The sequence below is a fragment of the Strongyloides ratti genome (assembly GCF_001040885.1).
Source record: "Strongyloides ratti genome assembly S_ratti_ED321, chromosome : X".
NCBI lineage: Eukaryota > Metazoa > Nematoda > Chromadorea > Rhabditida > Strongyloididae > Strongyloides > Strongyloides ratti.
The window spans coordinates 3,257,232-3,279,553 of record NC_037309.1 but is presented as its reverse complement, the minus strand read 5'-3'; the positions used below and the strand labels follow the sequence as shown (position 1 = coordinate 3,279,553).

General features: G+C 20.3%; 6 protein-coding genes across 6 annotated transcripts; 2 read left to right on the top strand and 4 right to left on the bottom strand.

Annotated features, from left to right (window-relative positions):
- Positions 1–261: 261 nt before the first annotated feature.
- On the bottom strand, positions 262–1,909 carry SRAE_X000068800 (FI21450p1; the record flags this gene model as incomplete). The annotated part of the gene is made up of 2 exons (XM_024645061.1): positions 262–1,710; positions 1,766–1,909. The coding sequence occupies 2 exons, from the start codon at positions 1,907–1,909 to the stop codon at positions 262–264; spliced, it is 1,593 nt and encodes a 530-aa protein (XP_024510557.1).
- A 2,309-nt stretch (positions 1,910–4,218) lies between these two features.
- On the top strand, positions 4,219–6,291 carry SRAE_X000068700 (ATP-binding cassette sub-family B member 8, mitochondrial; the record flags this gene model as incomplete). The annotated part of the gene is made up of 2 exons (XM_024645060.1): positions 4,219–5,838; positions 5,890–6,291. The coding sequence occupies 2 exons, from the start codon at positions 4,219–4,221 to the stop codon at positions 6,289–6,291; spliced, it is 2,022 nt and encodes a 673-aa protein (XP_024510556.1).
- Positions 6,292–6,547: 256 nt separating this feature from the next.
- Positions 6,548–8,303, bottom strand: SRAE_X000068600 (Netrin domain and Tissue inhibitor of metalloproteinases-like, OB-fold domain and Frizzled domain-containing protein; the record flags this gene model as incomplete). The annotated part of the gene is made up of 6 exons (XM_024645059.1): positions 6,548–6,915; positions 7,378–7,458; positions 7,548–7,689; positions 7,852–7,944; positions 8,000–8,113; positions 8,181–8,303. The coding sequence occupies 6 exons, from the start codon at positions 8,301–8,303 to the stop codon at positions 6,548–6,550; spliced, it is 921 nt and encodes a 306-aa protein (XP_024510555.1).
- A 992-nt stretch (positions 8,304–9,295) lies between these two features.
- On the bottom strand, positions 9,296–9,547 carry SRAE_X000068500 (Uncharacterised protein family UPF0729-containing protein; the record flags this gene model as incomplete). The annotated part of the gene is made up of 1 exon (XM_024645058.1): positions 9,296–9,547. The coding sequence occupies one exon, from the start codon at positions 9,545–9,547 to the stop codon at positions 9,296–9,298; it is 252 nt and encodes an 83-aa protein (XP_024510554.1).
- Positions 9,548–10,676: 1,129 nt separating this feature from the next.
- Positions 10,677–11,768, top strand: SRAE_X000068400 (Domain of unknown function DB domain and Immunoglobulin-like domain and Immunoglobulin-like fold domain-containing protein; the record flags this gene model as incomplete). Its single annotated transcript, XM_024645057.1, has 5 exons — positions 10,677–10,865; positions 10,923–11,046; positions 11,142–11,303; positions 11,352–11,620; positions 11,688–11,768. The coding sequence occupies 5 exons, from the start codon at positions 10,677–10,679 to the stop codon at positions 11,766–11,768; spliced, it is 825 nt and encodes a 274-aa protein (XP_024510553.1).
- Positions 11,769–13,709: 1,941 nt separating this feature from the next.
- SRAE_X000068300 (Protein of unknown function DUF229 family and Alkaline phosphatase-like, alpha/beta/alpha domain and Alkaline-phosphatase-like, core domain-containing protein) lies at positions 13,710–17,017 on the bottom strand (the record flags this gene model as incomplete). The annotated part of the gene is made up of 4 exons (XM_024645056.1): positions 13,710–14,381; positions 14,719–15,687; positions 16,091–16,843; positions 16,994–17,017. 4 exons carry the CDS (start codon positions 17,015–17,017, stop codon positions 13,710–13,712), a joined length of 2,418 nt encoding a protein of 805 aa, XP_024510552.1.
- Positions 17,018–22,322: the final 5,305 nt, after the last annotated feature.

Here is a 22,322-nt window from a genome sequence, read left to right as displayed (position 1 = left end):
CATTTTGAATGTAAACAATTTTATGAAAATTTACAGGTATATTTATAATTTTACAATTACTGTAAAAAATTTTTTTAGTGGTTATTTACTAGTCATTAAATATTTAAATTATTTACGACTGGTAATTTGTTTTTTTTTTCTTACTTAGTATCAAATTAATATTCATAATTGAATATCTTGTATTGATAAACCCGGCGTAGGGAAAACAAAATTAAATAGTAATATTGTTATAATTATTATTTTTTTTTTGACTTTTATATTTCAAACTACATGAACACCTGTTTTGTACTTTTGATTTTCAAGTTTACTTTTTTTTGCGGATTGTTCAGTAACATTTATATATGGTAATTTTGATATTTCACAAAGAAGTTGTACTCCAGCATCAATATCATTAGAATGACTTTTTATAACAAAAAGTAAATCATTTTCAAGGCCATTTGAAACACATTTATTACAAATTATTGACCATTTAGATACTTCATCCTTATTTTTAATTATTGGATTAAAAAATTTTTGCAAAAATGTTCTTGGACCCAAATTTAAAATTAAACATTTTTCAATATATCTTACAATATCATCACCACCACGATGTTGTGGTTGTCGACGCATTAAACGAAGGTATTTATTTAATGGTCTTGCTATTATAGAAAATACTGTTTTAGCAGCATCATGGGTACTCATTTGTTCACCATTCATATTTGGTTGTGTTATACTTGCAGCAAAACGTACACCTGTAAATGCTTCTTCTGTTGAACATATTAATTTCATTTTTCTTTTTCTTATTCTTTTTTCAATTTCTAATTCTTCATGAAGCATTTCACTATAACCACCATTTCTTCTTCTAGCAGCTGCTTCAATAATTGCATGAGCATTAGCTTCAGGAATTCCTATATTAACATCACCTGTTCCATCAATATTATATACTTTGAAACCTGATGTATTAGCTGGACCAGGTGTTTTAAAACGTCCAACTTCTCTTAGTTGTTTATCAAAATGAGGATTATATGAAGGAAAATTTGATAAATAATATCTTATAATTTGTTCACTAGCTTCTTGTATTGTCATTTTACCAATAACAAAAGATTTTGACTCACCATCAGGATCTCTGGTAATTGTTACCATAAATTCAGGTTTTACCTTACGAATAATTAACCATAAAACAGCAACATAATGAATATAAAGTAAACAATCTAAACATGATAAAGAAAAACTAACAATAAATTTATAATTTGATTCTTTGTCTAGAATAACACGAACTACAAAGAAAAGCCAAAATGCAATAAGAATAAAGACAACACACATTGCTAGTGATGCTCTTGCTACATAAATTCTTGGTAGATTTGAATTACCCTTCCTCCAAAATATTGCTGATAATGCTAAAATAAGGAGAAAAACTTTAACAAATAAAGTTATTAATGTTCCTTGACAATCAATTTCACATTCTAAATTAGGAGAAGTATCAATTTCCATATAACTAAGAGAATATGGTAAAAGAATCATAATAATAGGTGAAAAAATTGCAAAAAGTGATAAAATTGATGCTGAACCTAACCATGCTATTCTTGAACATATTCTTGTAGGCGTTTTTGATACTGGTTTTGAGTAATATTCATTTGCCTTAATAACATAAGAATGTTCTGATGTATTTCCAGTCATAACTGTTGTATTATCACCCCATTGATCTCTTTGTTCTACATCTATTGTTGGTCCCTTAAAAAAAATTATTAATTAAAAAAAATAAAGTTTTTTTTAGATATAATAATACCTCTGAATTGAGAGCAGAAAATTTCTGTACAAGAAATGATCTTTCTGAATCTTCATGATCATAAGCTCTTCCTTGACTTCTGGAACTTCTTATATTTTGTCTGGGATATCTTCTATTTGATGATCTATCAGAGAAAACTGACATTATTATTAGTTATTTATTTTAAAAAAAAATAAATTAATAAAATGATTATATTTTAAATTATTAACTATCCAAAAAGCCCAGTTTATATAATAGTTAAAAAAAAATCTATAAATATAATATAATTAAAATTATTTATTATTAAAATATAAAAAAAATGAATAAATATAATGTATAATATATTTAATAGTAATTTTATAGAAAAAAAATTTAGAAAAAATAATATTTTATAATAATTTTATAAAATAGATACAAAAATAATATTGATAGTGAAATGTTATAATGAATGGCATTTTAAAATACTCAACATGAAGAAACATTAATGTATAATAGATAAAGATAGACATAAAAATAACATGTTTTATATCAATTTTAGAACTACAAAATAGAAAGATATGTAATGGATGAGGATATGACAATAGAAATTCATATATAATATCAATGGCATAAGCTTATATTTAATAGTATATTGAATGTTACGATTTTAATTTATATAAGGAGTGACTTCATTATAAATTGGTTTTATTGTATATAGTACTATTATACATAATAAAAATATATATTTATAATATATATTCAAGTGCCATTTTATAATTTAATATTTTGTACTTTTTTTTTTAATATAGATTTTGTAACATAAAATCTTTTTAATAAATTAAAATAAAATAAAAAAAGATAAATAATAATAATAATAAAAAAAAGATCAATCATTGATAGACATCTTTTTTAAATTAAGATATCAAATTAGCATATATTTAAAGTATCCGTTATCCTATAATTTAAAATAAGTGATAGTAATTTAAAATGATAGATATCTAAAAGTAATTATTAATGTGATTTAAAATGACAGTGATAGGAAGTTAATTTATTAAAATTTGATAAACAAACTCTTTAAAAAAAAAGTGCGAAACCAATAAGTTGTAATAATGTATTAAATAGTTTATAATTTTCAAATGAAATGTGAGATAGTTAAATTTTAAATATAATAAAACTAAAAAGTTTATATGCATATATACATATAAATCGTTTTCTTTGAGTATATATTAAACATTAATATAATAAAGGATAATCTTAAAAAACCTCAAAAGATAAACCGATTTTCTAGAGACATCTTTGAGAGTGGTAGAAATAATAAAAAGTAGTAAGTATTTAATGGCATGGCCTTTTTCATTATATATAATGTAATAAAAAGAAAAACAGTACATATGGTGTATATATGTATAGTTAACGTTCATCATACTTTTTATTTCTACTAATAAAATTGACTCCTATAAAAAAAATTTAGAAATTTTCTTTTCAATTCATAATACTTTATGAATATATTAATTAATTGTTAAATAAGTAAATAAAAGACACTTTTTTTTAATTTTAATAATTAAAAAAAATAAAAGTATATAAATTTTTAATAACAATATTGTTAATATATAATACTATCTTGTTATAAATTTTAAATAATAAACAATCATAAAAATAAAAGCATTAGATGTTATAAATATAAAATAATGATGCTAGATAAGAATTAATATACATAAATGTTATAATATACTTAACCTAAAATGTTTAAAAGTTTATCAAGTTTGTTTAAAATATCCTCCAACAAAAGAAATAGTTTAATTCATATCTACATCTTGACACCCTCTATTGCTAAAGATTTTATATGTTTAAAAAAAAAAAAGTTATTGGCGCCAAGGATGCTATTAAGAACGACCTTGTATGATTCAACAGTTTTCTTTTTTTTTTTTCAACAATATATTAATAGTACTTTTTCCTTGTCAACTTATATCGCTTCTTACAAAAAAAAGTAAATTAAATGTATTTTGGTAACAACAAAAAAAAAAAATAGACCATAAAATGACAAATTTAAAAGGATGCCGATGGCAGACAGAATGTATTTGAAATATTATACTAATTGGAAAATATTTATTTCCTTTTTTTTCCTTAAAATTATTTAACTAAAGTTATTGAGGTATGAAAATTTCATTTTATTTAATAAAATTATTAATGTTCCATTAAAAATTTATGTTTTCAATTATAAAAGAAACATTTATATATGATTATAATATTAAGAATATTAATAAAAAAAAAATTTTTTACATTCCAAAACGAAATAAGATCATTATACCAAATAATTATCAAACATTAAAGAAAAATTATAATAAAATTATAGAATTTTATTATTCAAATTTTAATTAATTTTTTTTTTTACAAAATCAAAAGTTTATTTTTATTAATAATTAAAAAAATATACATTCTTTTTTTTATTTTAAAAAATTTAATCATTTTTTGATTTTAGTTTAAGTGTTAAAAAAAAAATGGGTATTCTATCAACACTTCGTTCACCATCATTGAAAATGTATACTTTATGTTATCGTTCAATTAATACCTCAACATCAGTACGATTAAATGTTTTACAAACAAAAAAATGGTTTACACAACCTTTCCAGGTCAATTCATTAAAAAATACTTTAAAATTATTTGGTTTAACATTAAGTGCTGGGGTTGCTTTTCATAGACAAGGAAATTGTTATACTAAAAAAGTTATTACAAAAGAAGCTAATACAAAAAGAAATTTAAATTCAGAGTATAATGCAACATTTCATGATTTATGGATTATATTAAAACCCGTCTTTCATTATTTTATAGCTGCTGTTATGTGTGTAATTTGTACAGCATATATAAATATAACTATACCATTACTTCTTGGAAAATTAATTAATGAGGTAACTGAAATATTAAAATCACAAAATATTGGTACAATTAATCAATTACATCCATTGGGTATTAAACTTGTAGGATTTTATCTTCTTCAATCAATTTTTACATTTGCTTACATATTTTTTATCTCTGTTATGGGTGAGGGTATGGCAATTAATTTACGTAAAAAATTATTTAATCATCTTATAAAACATGATATGACATTTTTTGATAAACAACGTATTGGTGAAATATGTGATAGATTAAATTTTGATGTTCAAGAATTTAAATCTTCATTTAAAATGGCTGTTACACAAGGATTGAAAGCATTTACTCAAACTGGTGGTAGTGTTATATCTTTATATTTTCTTTCACCTAAAATGACTCTTTTTACTATTGGTATTATACCAATTATTATTTTAATTGGTACAGGTTGTTCGGCATTTTTAAGAGAATTAAGTAAACGTTCTCAAGCACAAAATGGTAAAATTTCTAGTGTTGCATCAGAGGCATTTGGTAATATTCGGACAGTTAAAGCATTTGCCATGGAAGATATAACAATAGATAATTATACAAAAGAACTTGAAAATTATCAATTATTAAATATAAAACTTGGTGGAGGAATTGGTCTTTTTCAATGTGGTACAAATCTTTTTCTTAATGGTATTGTATTAGGAGTTTTATGGAGTGGTTCACAAATGGTTATAAAAAATGAAATGCTTGCAGGTGAATTAATGTCATTTCTTATAACAGCGCAAAGTATACAAAAAAGTCTTTCACAAATTTCTGTTGTTTCTGGTAATGCTGTTCGTGGTTGGAGTGCTTTATCAAGAATCTTTGAATACCTTAATATTAATCATTCATTAATTTCTGGAAATAAAAAAATACCACATCATTCATTATTTGGGTCTATTAAATTTGAAGATGTTTCTTTCTCCTATGAAACTAGAAATAATCATTTAGTTCTTGATGAAATAAGTTTAGATATACCACATGGAAAAGTTACAGCATTATGTGGAAGTTCTGGTGGTGGTAAAAGTACAATAGCAAGTCTTATTGAAAGATTTTATGATCCAACAAGTGGAAAAATAACATTAGATGGTTATAACTTAAAAGATCTTGATTCAAATTGGTTAAGAAAGTTTGTAGTTGGTTATATTTCTCAAGAACCAATATTATTCCATGGAACTATTGAAGAAAATATTCGTTATGGAAAACCTAATGCTACAAATGAAGAAGTAAGTTATGAAAAAAAAAATTTGTTTATTATTATTTTATAATTTTTATAGATATATAATGCAGCTAAATTAGCTAATGCTGATAAATTTATATTATCATTCCCAGATAAATATAATACAATGGTTGGTGAGAGAGGTGTTACTTTATCAGGTGGACAAAAACAAAGAATTGCAATTGCACGTGCCATTTTAAAAAATCCTCCTATTCTTATTTTGGATGAAGCTACAAGTGCATTAGATTCAGAAAGTGAACGTTTAGTATCAGAGGCATTAAATAATGCTACTAAAAATCGTACAGTACTTGTAATTGCTCATCGTATTAGTACAATTAAGGATGCCGATAATATTATAGTAATTAAAGATAAAAAAGTTATTGAACAAGGTACACATGAACAACTTATGCGAAAAAAAGGAAATTATTATCAACTTGTTAAAGCTCAAGATCTTAGTTAAAATAAATTAAAGAAAAAAATGTATCATAAAAATGATAAACATAATATAGATATATTTCTTTAATTTTTATTACATTTTTATTCTTACGACAAAGTAGTTTTTTATAAAACAAGTTACATTAAAAATATCTTCTTACTGTCATTTATTTAATTTTTTTTTTTGCACATTAAAAATTTATTATTTTAGAAAAGGTTAATGACATCTTAATTACTTCTTTTTTTTTGGTTCTTATTTTTCTTAAATATAAATTCACAGGTTAATGGCGTGAAAAATGTTGTCGTGTATGAGGTCGTTTAAAAACAGATTGCCTAATCTCACGTCCCAATGATTGACAATTGAGTTTTTTCATTGAGCGAATTGTTTTCTTAAATTCTGGATCATCTCTTTTCCATGGCATAATAAGTTTAGCAATTAATGTACCATCTTGTTGTTGTGATGCCATTATCAAATGATTTCCTTTTTCAATTTTACATGTACATGCTCCATTTTCATTTTGATCATTAAGTCTAATTAATTTATTTTTTGGAATATGACGCTTAGTATCATCATGTTTCAAATTACGTATTCCTCCTTTATTAATAGAAACATGATTCCTATCAACTTTACTTAATTTCCCTTTGATCACTAAAAAGTCAAGATTATGATATTAAAATATTATATTATCTTAAAATTTTGAAATTTAAAAAAGAAAATAAGATGATGGATCGAATATCAAAGCTCTTCATATCCATCAAAAATTTCTTGGACAACTAATTTGATCAAAGGATGCCGCCTTTTAAATAGTATACATTATCATTCTTCGTTATCCATTATCATCAATTCTCAGATTATCGGTAAAAGAAACTCTCTAAGGAGTAAATAACTATTACAATTCTTGAAAAAAGAACAATGGAATGAAGAAAATGAATGATGAGTGCAAAAGACAAGTATTTTATCAGAAGAATTTAAAAAAAAAAAACAATGCTTTTGGTAGAAGACTTTGTAAAAAGAAAAAGTATAATAATGACATATATATTTTAATACTAAAGAGTAGCCGATGTATGTATAATTAATAGCTTCTCTTAAAATATATTTTTTTTAACTAACCTATATTTGCTCTGCAGTAATTATCAATAATATTTTCAAATGTTGAAATTTGTCCACATGATCGACATTGACTTGTTGGTTCTAAAAAAATAAAATTATAAATAAAATTAAATATGGTACTTTAAAATAAAACAAATAAACAAAAAAAAAAATGAAAAATATAGACTAACTAGAAGTTGTTTTAGAAATGACCGTACTTGGCTTAGTTGGAGTAAGAGCCTTGATACACATATCATTATCAATTGGATAATTATTACAGTTTAACATTTCTGGCCATTCAAAACCATATTTTTTCATTCTACTTTCACATCCCTATAAAGAAATAAAGAAATTAATTAACTTTTAAATAAGTTAAATATTATTAATTAATTTATGTTAATTATAATTTTTATAATTAAAATGTTTACTAATTACAAAGTGTTGTTGTTTAATTTAAAAAAAATATATATATAAATATATATCTTAAAAACACACCTGGCGGACAGCAAGACAAAGAGACCGACATGGCGGAATATGTTTATCAAGAGCAGAAAGGCATACTGGAGCAAATAATGAGCAAAGAAACATCTGGAATAATTAAATAATAACTTTATTAGTAATTCTTATAACCTTAAGTTATTACCTTTGTATCTGGATGACAATCAATGTTTGCTAATGGAACAAATGATTCTGATTGTTCAAGTACCTCACCTAATGTTTCATGTTCAAAAAAATTTGGAAATCTCATTTGATTATACTGTAATAATTTCAAAAAAAAAAATTTTTTTTTATTGTTTTATTAATTTATTCTATTACATTATTACCTGCATATTTTTACATAATGTAAAATTATTTGGTATATCCACACATTTTGGTGCTGATAGTCTATCGGCATGAAAACTGGACCATGATTCGGAGGAAATGTAATTACCATAAACATTTACCATTAAAATAATATATAAAGACAGAAAATAAAAAAATTTTAATTTTAGGAGCATTATATGAATATAAATAACTAAAAATGAGGAAAATAAATGATTAGTTTACTGTTTTCTTTTCAACAAATGGCAAATTCAATTTTGCCCGAAGTGCAATTTTTAGTAAATTTGTTAACGCCTCCATAAAATGTTTATGTCTTTAAATTTCAACCTACATCCTGCCTCCAAATCATGGCTAATCTTTTGTAGTTATAGGCTTTATTAGGATGAAATATAAAAACATATGATTAAATTTCAAACTTACAAATAAATTACCCTTAAAAGATAATTATTAGAAAAAAAAAAGTTTTATCTTAAAATAGAAATGACCCTTAACTAATTAATATCTTATCTTATTATAAGATAATTGCCTTAGTCTATTGTATTTACTTAACAATACTTTCTTTTTACAAAACTTTTTTTTTTAACAATTATTTAATTGTATTTTTAATAATAAAAAATTTTTATAATAAAATATTAATTATAAAATAATGGAAAAATGATAAGTTTTAGTAACAACTTAGGTAGTCAATCATATCTCATTGTAGTGATAATTATAAATAATAATAATAGTGATAGTAACTTATTTCTTTTATTTTTCATTCAAGGAATTATAATTTTATACATCTTATATGAAAAATATCAGACTGGATGTCATATGTCCATCGTTTATGAATGATTGTGAATTATTCACTTTATGACGGGCCAATCACTGATAAATAATGATAGCTGATCAAGAGAGAGTTGTGTGCTTAAGACATTTGTTGTAATTATAAAGAAATAAACTAATTTTGTTAAAATATTATTAAAAAAATTGAAGGGAATTATTAAGGATAAAGATAATTTATTTTAAAATAATCTAATACAATTTGTATATTTATATGAAGATTAGTTCTGGCTTCAAAATTTCTACTAAAATTGTTTAAATTAAAATAAACATTTCAAATTTGTTGGGACAGAAGTCAATTATTCTTTTTATTTTCTTCCTTTGTACAAGATGAAACATTATCATTATCATTACAACAACTTTTTTCACCATCATCCTTATTTGTAGTAGTAGTTTGTTGTTGAATGTTTATTGGACATGTTGGATAAAGTATAGAATCTAATTTTGATTTCCATCTTTCTGGAACATATCTTAAGATAATTGGTTGAATAAATTTTAAGTAAAATGCCAATATAATAGGTAAAAAAATACAGGGTATACAAACCATTTTAGAAAATACCAATTATACTATAATAAAAAATAATTATACAATAATGGTTTACAAAAGTGGTTCTAACAAAGAAATTTATTTGAAAAATGTTTATTCAATTAAAATTTTAATACCCATATTTGTCCACCCTCATAAAAATTAAAGAAAATTTTTTTTTTATCAAATAGAACTGAAACTTAAATTAAATAATTTGTAAAACTTGTTTTTTAAAAAAGGCGTACTCAAATAAAAGTACAAAAAAACTAATTTTATAATATTGACATTAATTTTTAAAATGAACAATTATAATTTCTTATTATCAAAAAGATTGTTAAAAATGTGTTGTAGATGAACATTAAAAATATTCACTATTTTTAATTTTACATTTTTGTTAAATTATATTGATAAAGTTTTGTCAAGAAAATATTTTAATATACAAATTACAATATTTAATAGTTAAAAATAAATTATTTAAAATATAAAATTTTTTTTTTATTATCATAAAGTAACAATATTTCATTTATATATTTAGAATAAAAAAAAATTAGGAATAAAGAGATGTCAAGGAAAATTAAGTAGTATTATTATTTTTTTTTATTTACATTAATTTAGTAAAACCTAATTTTTTTATATAATCATTATTCTTAGAATTAAATTATATAAATTTTATTTTATATTCCTTAATATCACTATCAAAAAACGCATCATCATGATGCGCAAAATATCTTTTTCTTAATATGTTGTATTAATTTTTGACTTTGAGTTTGTTTAGGTTACATTTGAAAAGGCTAACCTAAACAGAGAATAGATATATATGTATCTTCGCCTTCTACCAATGTTTTAGTACACGTAAAAGGTTGTTGATGAGCCTAAATTTTTGTTTAAATTGATACATGAAAATATTACCTTTTTTTTTCTATCAAGTTATTGGGCGTTATGAAGTGGGAGTAGACTAATGTTATTAAAGAAAACATTTATTTTTGATACTATTTTGTCATACCTCTTTGATCCCACTATTTTATAGCTAGTAACCTTCAATTAATGATTTTGATAAATGATAACAAAAAAAAAATTAACTATTGAAACATTTTTAGATTTTTTATTCTTATTTTTTTAAAAATTTTTATAAATACTTAACTATATAAATATGAAATTTCTAAATTTCCTGTTTAATATTTATTTTATCCTATTATCTATTTTATTTATCAAGAAATCAATTTGCAGTGAATTTCACTTTCATTTAACAAGTACCTCTGATGTCTTTATTCCAGTTTTAGATGGATTTTCAGGAAAACTTCAATGTACTGTTTATAGATGTAATGATCAAAAATTATCAGTATGTTTTAATTAATTATTATATATATATATATATATTTATATATATATATTTTAGGTTTCATGGTTAAAAAATGATAATACAATATTCAATAATACAAAATTTATTGTTTCTTCAGGAGTTGATCCATCATCAGTTTATTTACAATATACAATTGATGAAGAGTCAGTGAAAGGTGAAGGTTAATAAAAAAATTTATGATAATAAATGCTTTTGCTAGTTAAAATAAAAATGCTTGCTATTATTTAATAATAATTTTTATCCTAATAATTTTAGAATGTACTGAAATGTTTAGATTACCAAAAGGTAGAACATGTAAATGTATTACAGAAAGCTATAATTTAATTTTAAGAAATATAACAAAACAAGATGGAGGTAATTATAGATGTCTTATCAATGAAGTTCCACAACAATTAGATTTTCATGTTGAAGTGTTAGGTATATAATTATAATTATTTATCAAAATATTTTATTTTTTATTTTTAGATAGTGGTTTAAAACAAGGATTTCATAGACATATTACATATGATTATACAGCATGTTGTTTAGAAAGAGGAATAAATCCAATGTGTCGTTCAATGTGTAAACCACGAGATATGTATTTAGAAGTTTTTGATCCTATTAGTTGTCAAAGTGCTGATTTTAGAAATTTTATACAATGTGTTACAGATGATGGAAGAAAAAATTATACAAGTTGTTGTCAATCTCGAAAAGTTCCAGATTTTTGTCATGATTTTTGTTCAAATAATTTTACTGTAAGTTAAACAATATATATAAAAAAAATAATTATATAATATTATATACTAAAAACTTTTTTTTTAGATGTTAAAAAAAAGTCACCGGTTATGCTTATATTATTTACCTGAAATATTTGAATGTTTTAATCAACAAGCAAATACATAAATGAAAAAAAAATTTAATTTACAATAGTTGGATCATCTCAATTGTCAAGTCTTCAATTTATTTTCATTGATGAATAATAACTGATCGCACTCTAATATAATTTTAATTTTTAATTTAATTAAACACGAAAATATCTTTTAAGTTAATCTTTTTTTTTTGTAGAATGCTTTTAAATTTTACAATGAAATGAAAGAATAAAGTTTTTTTCAAAAGAATTACTAATTATAAAAGAAAAAAGTTACCAAATTAGAGAAATAAATATATTTGTTCATTTTAAAGTCTTAAAAGAAAAAATTATCTCTATTTATAACGTCTAAATAATATTTTTATATTCTATTAATAAAAAAAAAAATGGTATAAAAGTAATTTCTTAAAAGAGATTGTAAAATAATAATATTAGTCATAAATTTAGAATAACTTTTTTTTATAAATTAAGGTAGTATAATTATTTGTTTTGAAAAGTTGTTATCCCGTTTTTTCATAATAATAAATAAAAAAAATGAAATTTATTTAACTACCATATATACTTTTTTTTATTATAAACCAAAAAATGAAGAAATTAAGTCTATTAAAGTTAAACTAATCTATTTTTTTGTTATTATTTCATAAAATAAATTTATTTTTGTTTTTATTTTTCATCAACATACACATTACTTATACTTTTTATCTGTACTTTTTGAAAAAAAAAAAACATTTTTAATAACAATTTATTAAATAACTTATTTTATAATTTTTTTTTATAATATTAAAATAAAATATTATAATTAATTATATTTTAATTATTTAGCTAAATTTTAATTTTTTTTTAATATCCCTATTACACAATCATTTATTACTATATTTTTTTTTAATTAAATGTTATAATGTTTTAAAAATAATTGACAATGTTTCTTCAATTATATGTGAATGTTCCAATACAATTTTAAAAACTTAAGAACCATAAAAAAATATTAATAAAAAGTTTTTATAATAAAAAAAATATATAATGGCTTCATTTACTATATAAGTATTTATTTGAATCATTACCAAGGAAACCTTGTCAAAATTAAAATGTTTTTTATACAAGATTTTTTTAAATTGTTATTTAATATATTTATTTTAGGTGAGAATTCTTGAAGTATTATTTATAAATGAAAATACTAAAAATATTTTTTATATAAGAAAACATAAATGTATTAATTTTCTCAATTTATATTTATATTTTTATGTTAATATTAAAATTTTATACTTTATATGATTTAAAAATAATTATAGTATTTTTGAATTTTGTTGCATAGCATAAAATATTAATCTATTTTATAATACTATATATAAAATGTAATGACAATATTTAATTTGGTTATGACATTCTAAATGATAGAATTATAATATTTAGTAAAAAAAAATAGGTTTCTATAAAGTATAATTCATTCATGTGCAGAAATATACATTATAAATTACTAAAAAAATTTATTTTTCTTTTATCTATCATTTTTATTATGGACAAAAAAATTTTTAGGTAACCCCTTTTTAATTTTCTTTCTTTATCACAGAAGACATTAACAAATACATGTACACATTTTTAAAAATATGTTAAATTTAGACATAAAAATATTCTTTAATACTTCAACTAAAAATTTTAATGTCCCAAATGATAGAAGAACATTTTTTTTTGACAAAATTTTTAAAGATATTATTTTAAATATGTTGAATGATGGCATTTAATGTGATAAAATAACATTATTATAATTATTTTTATAATTATAAAATATAATAAATATTATTTTTTTTTCTACAATTAGAAATATAAATATTGCAAAATCTATTTTAATATTTTAAATATTAATTTAATGAAATTATTAAAATTATAGTATATTAAATAATTTATAACATGGTTGCGTTATATTATAAATATTATTATTCATTTTAACATTATAACATATATTATATTTTAATTATTACTTATTTATTGTTTTTAAAGCAAAGTTTACATATTTCAGTAATATATATTATTTTACTAGATGATTGATGACCATTACAAAAAGATTTTAACATAGGATTACTACTAACTCTAATGTATGAGTAATGTTGTTGATATTCCATGGTTACTTGAAGAATTAAATATGTTTTTAATAACATTCTATTTGTTAATAATAATATAATGTCAAATGATATCTCTTGAATTTCTCTAACAATACTTTGCTCTGTGTTATTTACTAGGTATTCTTTCCATTTCTTAGGATAACGTGCTCCAAATCTAACAATCGGAGAAATTGTTAGATATGTTAATGGTGTTGATATATTATATTTAAAAGATTGTATACAACTTTTATCTAATATTAATTTTTCCCTCAAATATTTTGTTAATGTATTTTTTATTTTTTTAACTAATGTATCATTATTAAATGATCCTAAATCATTCTTTATTATGTTATTTGTAATATTTTGTTGACATACACAAAAGTTTTCTGGTATCTTTGCTTCATAACATGTACGATTTGGTGAAATTTTATTTCTAAATAAAGATAAACCTCTGTCTTTTGAAAATTCTTGCTCATTCATATCATTTAATCGTGTTATATTTACCATATCAAGTAATGTTTCATATATATCAAAATTTGATGTTAAACGATTCTAAAAATAAAAAAAATAATATATATATATAAAAATAAATACATATATATATATATATATATTTTTGTTAACTTTATGTTATACATTTATTATACATTTGTTGCATAGATGTATATTCTTTTATAAAGTATTATGCCTAATATATAGTTATTTTTTTCTCACCTTATACATATTATATGGTTTTAAATTTCAAAAATATCCTCTTAATATTACTAAATATAATATACAAAATATATCTATATAATATTTCTATACATATAAATATATTCTCTCATGTGAATCTTTTTTTTTTTTTTTTTTTTTTATTTTTCTAATATATTTAAGTTAAACTACTTACCTTGTTATAACGTATATTTTCTTCTGCCTTTTTATATTTATTTTTAAAAGGTTCTGGTAAATATATTGCTAATAATGGCATTCTTTCTTCAACTCTACCGTAATATGTTTTTTGGATATTTGCTACTCTTTGACCATGATCACCCATTATAATAATAACTGTATTATTTAATACTCCTTTAATTTTAAATCTTTGTAATGCTACATAAAGAGGATCATCAAATAATTCTAATGCATTACTATCATCGTGTGTAAATTTTGTAATAAAATTAAATGAAAAATGGCATTTATTAGAAAATGTTGTTGAAAAACGTTCCCAAATATCTATGAATTGTTTAAGTAAATGATTACCATGTAAACATTCTTCACCAAATGTATTTTGATATAAATATTCATAATATGCTCTAAAATAATAATTTGCAGGTGGTTCATCAAAACCCTGAAATGGATTATAACTAAATATTCCATATCCAGAATTTGATATTTCATCATTATACTGTGTTATACATTTTTTTTCTTCCATTTTATTCCAAATAAAACGTTTTTTATTTTTTTTTAATTTATCACTTAAACCTATCCTTCCTAATGATATATTTTTTGATACAATATTTTCCATCCATCTAGCTTCAACATCATATGTTAATCCAGAGAATGTTGCCATCATATTAACAGCTGAATTGTCACCTATTTTTGTATATCCATTTAATATATGAAAATTGTTTTCTGACATAAAATTTAAACTTTTATACATATGACGAAAAAACTGATTACGTGAGATACTATCTATAGCTAAAATTGTTATACTTGGTGAATCTTCACTAGCTGGAATACTTTCTTCATTTTTTTTTTCTATATTAGATAATGATGTAAATGGTTCTTCAAAAATGATTTTTTTATCTTTACTATTAATTTCTATACATGTTATAACAAATTGGTCCATATCTATTTTAATATGAGACTCAATAGGGAGCTAAAAAAATATAATAAGATATATAAATAATGTTTTATTTTTTTTTTTTTTATTTTTCATTCAATTGGAAGCAATTAAATTGAATATTCAAATTTAAAAAAAAAATATAATTCTCAAAAGAAGGATGTATTTTTATTTTTCTCGTACTCTTCTATAAATATTTATTTTTTTTTCTATAAAATTTAAAAACTAAATATCCGCTTTATATATTTTGTAGAGAAAAAAGTTATTTTTCTATCAATGATATGACAATATAAATAAAAAGCTTTCATATCACTACTATATATATATTTTTTTTTTCTAAATATATTAACATGCTAAGTATATAATATAAAAAAAAATGTTTTATATTTTTTTTAAGAAAAAAAAAACATATACTTATATGTATATATTTTGTTCTCACCTTTATTTTATCACCATCAAATTTCCATTTTCTAATATTTGGCCTCAAAGCACCATCTAATTTTTGTAGATAACATTCAATTTCACCAAATATTAATGAATTTTTAGGTTTTGAAATAAATATTAAACCATCTGAAGATTGAGTAACTAATTTTTCATATTTATTATCATGATTACATCTATATTGTCGACGATGGTTGACGTAATCTTTTAAATCAAGTGAATTTGCAGACAATATTGGCCAACGGCAAATATTTTCATATATATGACTATATTTAAAATCTTCCAATGTTTTCTTATCATTTTCAAATGACCTATCCATCAATTTATATGGTAATTTTGATAACATTATTGCATTAGATACATCCGATTTTATATTATTTATAATGGTATCATTTTCTATTACCTTATAACTATTTTTAAGTAATATATCATTTTTAAAATCATTTAAGATTATAGTTTTGCTTTTATTATTATTAACTCTTTTTAAGTCATTATTTTTAAGACTTCTATTTCTTATAAAATTTAAAAGTTGTTTTTCACGCATTTTTCTTTTTTTATCACTCCAAATCTTTATTGTTGGAGTATTTGACATGCGCTGCGGGAAATGAATATATTCTTTTCCTTCAAGTTTTATATTTTCCGTCATACTATTATTCTTAGAACAATTAATATTTACTAATGATGATATATATTTATCATTACTATTTAAAATCCAAAAAAGTGTTAACCAAAAATATATAGATAAAGCTATCTAAAAAAAAATATATAGTAAAATTAATATTTATAAAAACTTTTTTATTTTAACTATATAGAATGTTATAAATTTGCAATATATAAATATATAATAAAATAAAATTAAAAAAAATCTATATATTTACATATGATTATTTAAATAACTTACCAAAATTGCCCATCTATAAAACATTTTTAACAATACAATTATATATAAAAGAAGATTCTTATCTTCTTAAACTAATTTACTTTATAAAAGTATAAACATTAAATTATTTTTTTTTTATATTTAAAATTAGGTAAAAAAATTGATAGAAATATGAATTGAAACTATTTGTAAAAATAATGATATATTGTGATAAATTAACTAAATTTATTTTTATTGATATTTCTTTTAATTGGAATTTGTTATCTTGATAATCCATGATTAAATGTATTATATTTAGAGGATATTTTACTTTTTATAATCTATCTGATCTTTATTTTATATTATTTTAACTATATCTTTTTTAACTAATATCACATTTTCATTGTTTCCCTACATATTTTATAATTTTGTCATATAAATATCAAATTACAACATTTATCTAAAGAGAAAACAAATAAATTTTACCTAATTTTAATAACACCTCTTTTAATAACATATATTATATTGTGTATAGACACAAACAAACAAGGTCTTATTGAGAGTAACATTGTTTTTTTTTTATTTTTATTTTATTATTTTACCACAAAATTTATATAATTCAGTTAAAATTAATGTTTTTATATAATAATAAGAAAAATAATTCCCAATAGCTTGTTTTAAGATAGAAAAAAAAAATTTTTTTTTTTTTATTTAATATTTGTCACAATAATCTTTTTTTTTTTGAAACGCTAATGTTTCTCCGGCAAAAATAAATAATACAGTTTATCAAAATAAATGTTCCTATTTTCTTTTTCTTTCATAGACACATATTTATCATTTTTATCTTTATAATATTTTAAAAAAAAGAATAGATATATGTTTCTTTTATTTTAAATATTACTATTAAAAAATTAATCTTTTTATTTTTCATCAATAAATAATTTTTTTTAAATCATTTTTATCCTGTCTCATAAACTACATTAATTATTTTTTTTTTTTACTTTTTTTATTATTTTCATCTATTTTTCATTAACACATTACATTTTAAAATTAGAAAAAAAAATGAATTTTTTTTTTGTTTAAAGTATGGTTAAGTAATTATTTTAGTAATTAAGTTTATGGTACATAATAAATTTTTTAAATATATAAATATACTTATATTTAAGTATCTTACGTCATCAAATATAATGTATAAAGTTTTCAAGGAGTATTATAATCAATTGAGAAGTAGATGATAACCGTTTTCTATTAAAAATTTAATTATTTGATTCTTTTACGATGACAAAAATATTTAGAAAAATAATATAAAAGATTGGTTGATTATTAATAATATAATTAAAATTTTGGTAATTATATTATCAAATTTTTATCATTAATTGCGTAATAGAAATTAATTTTTAGGAAATTTATAATGTTAAATTATTATATAAAAGAATTTTGATAAAAAAAAAAATATTTTTTGGTTAATGACATTTATATAATTTATTCAAGTCATCAATTTTTAATGAAAATTTTTCCCCATATATTTTTAAATATTTTTTTCCTTTCTTCTAATTTTTAATTATATCATTCTCATTAAAAAATATGTTTTTATAGTTTATATATTGTCTTTTAAAAGGCTAACAAATTTTTGATAACTGTATTCGGAAAAATAGTTGTTAAAAGTAATTGAGGAAATGTATCTTTTAAAATAATGAGTCTTTCACATAATTCATCTTTTTCAATTTTGTCCTTTTTTATTTTCTATCATCATATTATGTTTCGTCTACTTAATTTATATATCAATACTACTACACTACTTTTCTAATTTACATAAAAAAAATTTTTTTTTTTTTATTTTATCAAAAATAGTACTTTCATTTATAATATGATTTCCCAATTCTCATTTTTAACTATCAACTATCATACATTTTATTTCCTTTAAATAAATATTTAAAAATTTTTTTAAACTGAAAAATTACTTTTAATAAAAACTTTCTATATTACTATAAATGTTTGAGATGCAAATATATTTAAATAGGTACAATAATATAAAATGACTAAGAATAGAAAGAAATAAAAATTTTTTCAAATATTTTTGTGTACAATTTGCACAATTATTCATTGTAAAGTTATGTATTTAAATAATCAAAAATACTTTTTATTGTGAGAATGTATAAATTTTTTCTTTTTTTATATATATTTTTGTGGAGTGTAAGATTCTCTTGGGAGATAACATGTTAATAAATGTATTTTCTATCTTTTTTACTTCTTTTAAGACAATAGCTTAAATTTTATTGATATGAAAATAGAAAAGAAAATTAAGAAGAGGCTTTTATACGAAATTTTGGATGTGAATTATCAAATATATTAATAATAAACTTCTAAAAAGATTTTTATTTAAGATTCTTATTTTTAAAATATATATATATAGTTGAAACTTTAAGTTTATTTCTTTTTATCTTTCTTTCTTTTTAAATATTTTTTTTTCACTCCACTTGTTAACATTACAAATATATCATAATAACTGCACTTTATGCTTTTTATGGAAATACTATTTATTATCGTTTTTTCAATATTTATCAACTCCATCTTTTAATGATGTAATATTCAAAGAAAAAAAAAAGTAATAATATAAAAAAATTTATATTAGTATTAAAAAATTTTATAATAAAAGTATTTTGTATAGAAACATTTTCTATTATATTACAATATTCATATTATTATAAATAATAATTAAATATTACTATACTCTTTTATTCATAAAAAATTTTTTTTAATCCGATAAGTTAATAAATATATATATACAAACTTTCCAATTCATTCTACATTTACTTGTATAAAAGAATTATTTAATAATAGAGTTAAGCATTAAATAAATAAATTATACACCATGTTGATAGTAATTGTTATCTTTTAACCATCTATATACTTATTTAATATTATATTCAAGGTAAAATTTTTTAATTTAATTGACAAAAAGTTTAGAGGAAAAAAAAAATTATATATATATATTTATGTTAATTTAAAATATTATATATAAATTTAATCATTTATAAATATAAATTTTTATAATTTTGTTTTTAAAATAAAAACCCTTTTTATAATAGTAACATTGATTATATTGCGCTTTATATATGTTGTTGTAATATTTATAATAAAGCAGTTGTAATATTTTTCATATATATATATATGTATAAATATTACTTCTTGATCAGATTGAAAAATAAAATAAATATATATTATAACCTCTATTTATAAAAAAAAAAAAAATAAATCTAAAAAGAAAAAAAAAATTTTGCCGTTTGTATAGCTGCTTCTTTTTGATGACCCTGTCAAAAATGATGATAAGACTGGGTAATGAAGAAGAAAAAGATCATTGATAATATATTATATATATTTGTAAGAATAAATTGGCATTAGGTATGACGATTTCTTTTTAACTCATCATTAATGTGTTGCTTTTAAATAAAAATTTTCATTATATTTATTAAAAAGAATGATAAATTATTTTTACTGAAATAGATAAGATGGTTCATATTAGATATAATCAAATTTTAAGTTATTTATATGTTTTAAATAATTGATAACATATAGTGAATAATTATACCATAAAATGTAATCTTTTTATTTAACTAATTTACTAAAAATTATTCATTTTGTATGTTGAAATAGGATCATTCTACTACTAACTATAATATATCATGTTTTGTTGATATATATATATATATACATCTTAACTTTATTTGTTTATGGATAAATATTACTAATGGAAATTTCTTCTTTTTTTTCTACCTTCAAATAAGTAAATAATTTTTCCAGAGGCTGAAAAATTAAGTAAATTTTAATAGAAAAATATGTAATAATGTTATCATTGACCTTTGGGATGTAATATACTTTTTAATATTTTTAATATCTATTCATAGTAATCTTTTTATCAAGTAAAATTTGTTTTATCACTAACAAAGTTAACTTAAGCTACTGTGTTCCTTAAATTATTTATCATTTGTCAACAAAATTGACGTAAAAAAATTGTAAAACATCTTAAAGTTACTATTTGACATATAATATGGTTATATATTTATACATATTTTGTTAGTGTCAAACCAATAAAAATGATATATACATGTACATCTCAATCATTTTATAAAAGAAATTTTTAAAATATAAAAAATCCAATATATTAAATAAAATGATTAATATAAAAATTCTCATTCTCATTGGTAATTTTTTTTTTTATATATAGACAAGTTTTATTATTTTATATTAAAATATTGTAACTATTAATGTTCACAAGAATATTTTTTTCAAATTACATGTGTTATTTTGTAACATTAACGATTACTAATATTTGATAAAAAGAATTTTATAATATTGTTCCTTGTTAGTTTTTAACAAAAAATAGATATAAAATTTTATTATTATAATTTTTATAATAAACTTATATATATGTATATATAATTATATATGTATATTATTTTTATATATATTTCTTATCATAATCAGAAAATTATTAATTGACCATTCTACATTATATTAACTTGCTCCTTGAAAAAGAATTATATGATATGAGAACTCAATTTATATATATATATATATTTATAATTTACTAAATATTAGCTTTATTTGTGTGAAATGATTTCAGGCAAATATACGACTGCTTTGATAGGTTAAATTGAAAATTGATAAGCCATCTTTTTGTTGACATGTTAACTTCGCGCAATCGAAATATTATTTTTTGATTTAAAAAAAAAAGAACAATTCTACTATTTAATTTAAATTCGAATAAAATTTATTGCTTGACTATTAAATAAATATTTTATATATATAATAAGGTAAATTTTTTTATATTCATTTTATATCAAAACTATCAAAAATTATAAAAATCACCCAAAAATTTATTAAAATCACTGACAAATGAATAAATATCACAAAATAATACAGAAAAAGGAACAAAATTATGAAAATATTCATCAAATCTCCCAAAATATTCAAAATAACCACCAAAATATTGAAAATAATAGGATTGCCCATTAAAATATTTAAAATAATGAACATTTAATCAAAAATAACTGACAAATGAATAAAAAGTAATGAATTGACTGTTAAAAGTATAAAAATATTCAAAATAATCAAAATAACTATTAGATTGCCCTGTAAAATAATAAAAATAATATAAACTTCCATCAAAATATCGTTGAAATAATTAAAAATAAATGAATTCCCTGTTGAAGTATTAAAAATAAATGAATTCCCTGTTGAAGCATTGAAAATAAATGAATTCCCTCTTGAAATATGAAAAATTTCTTCATATGAAAACATTTCCTTCAATCTAGATTCAGAATCTTTCTTTAATAGTCGCTGACGCTCCAATAACGCTACGCTACGCTTC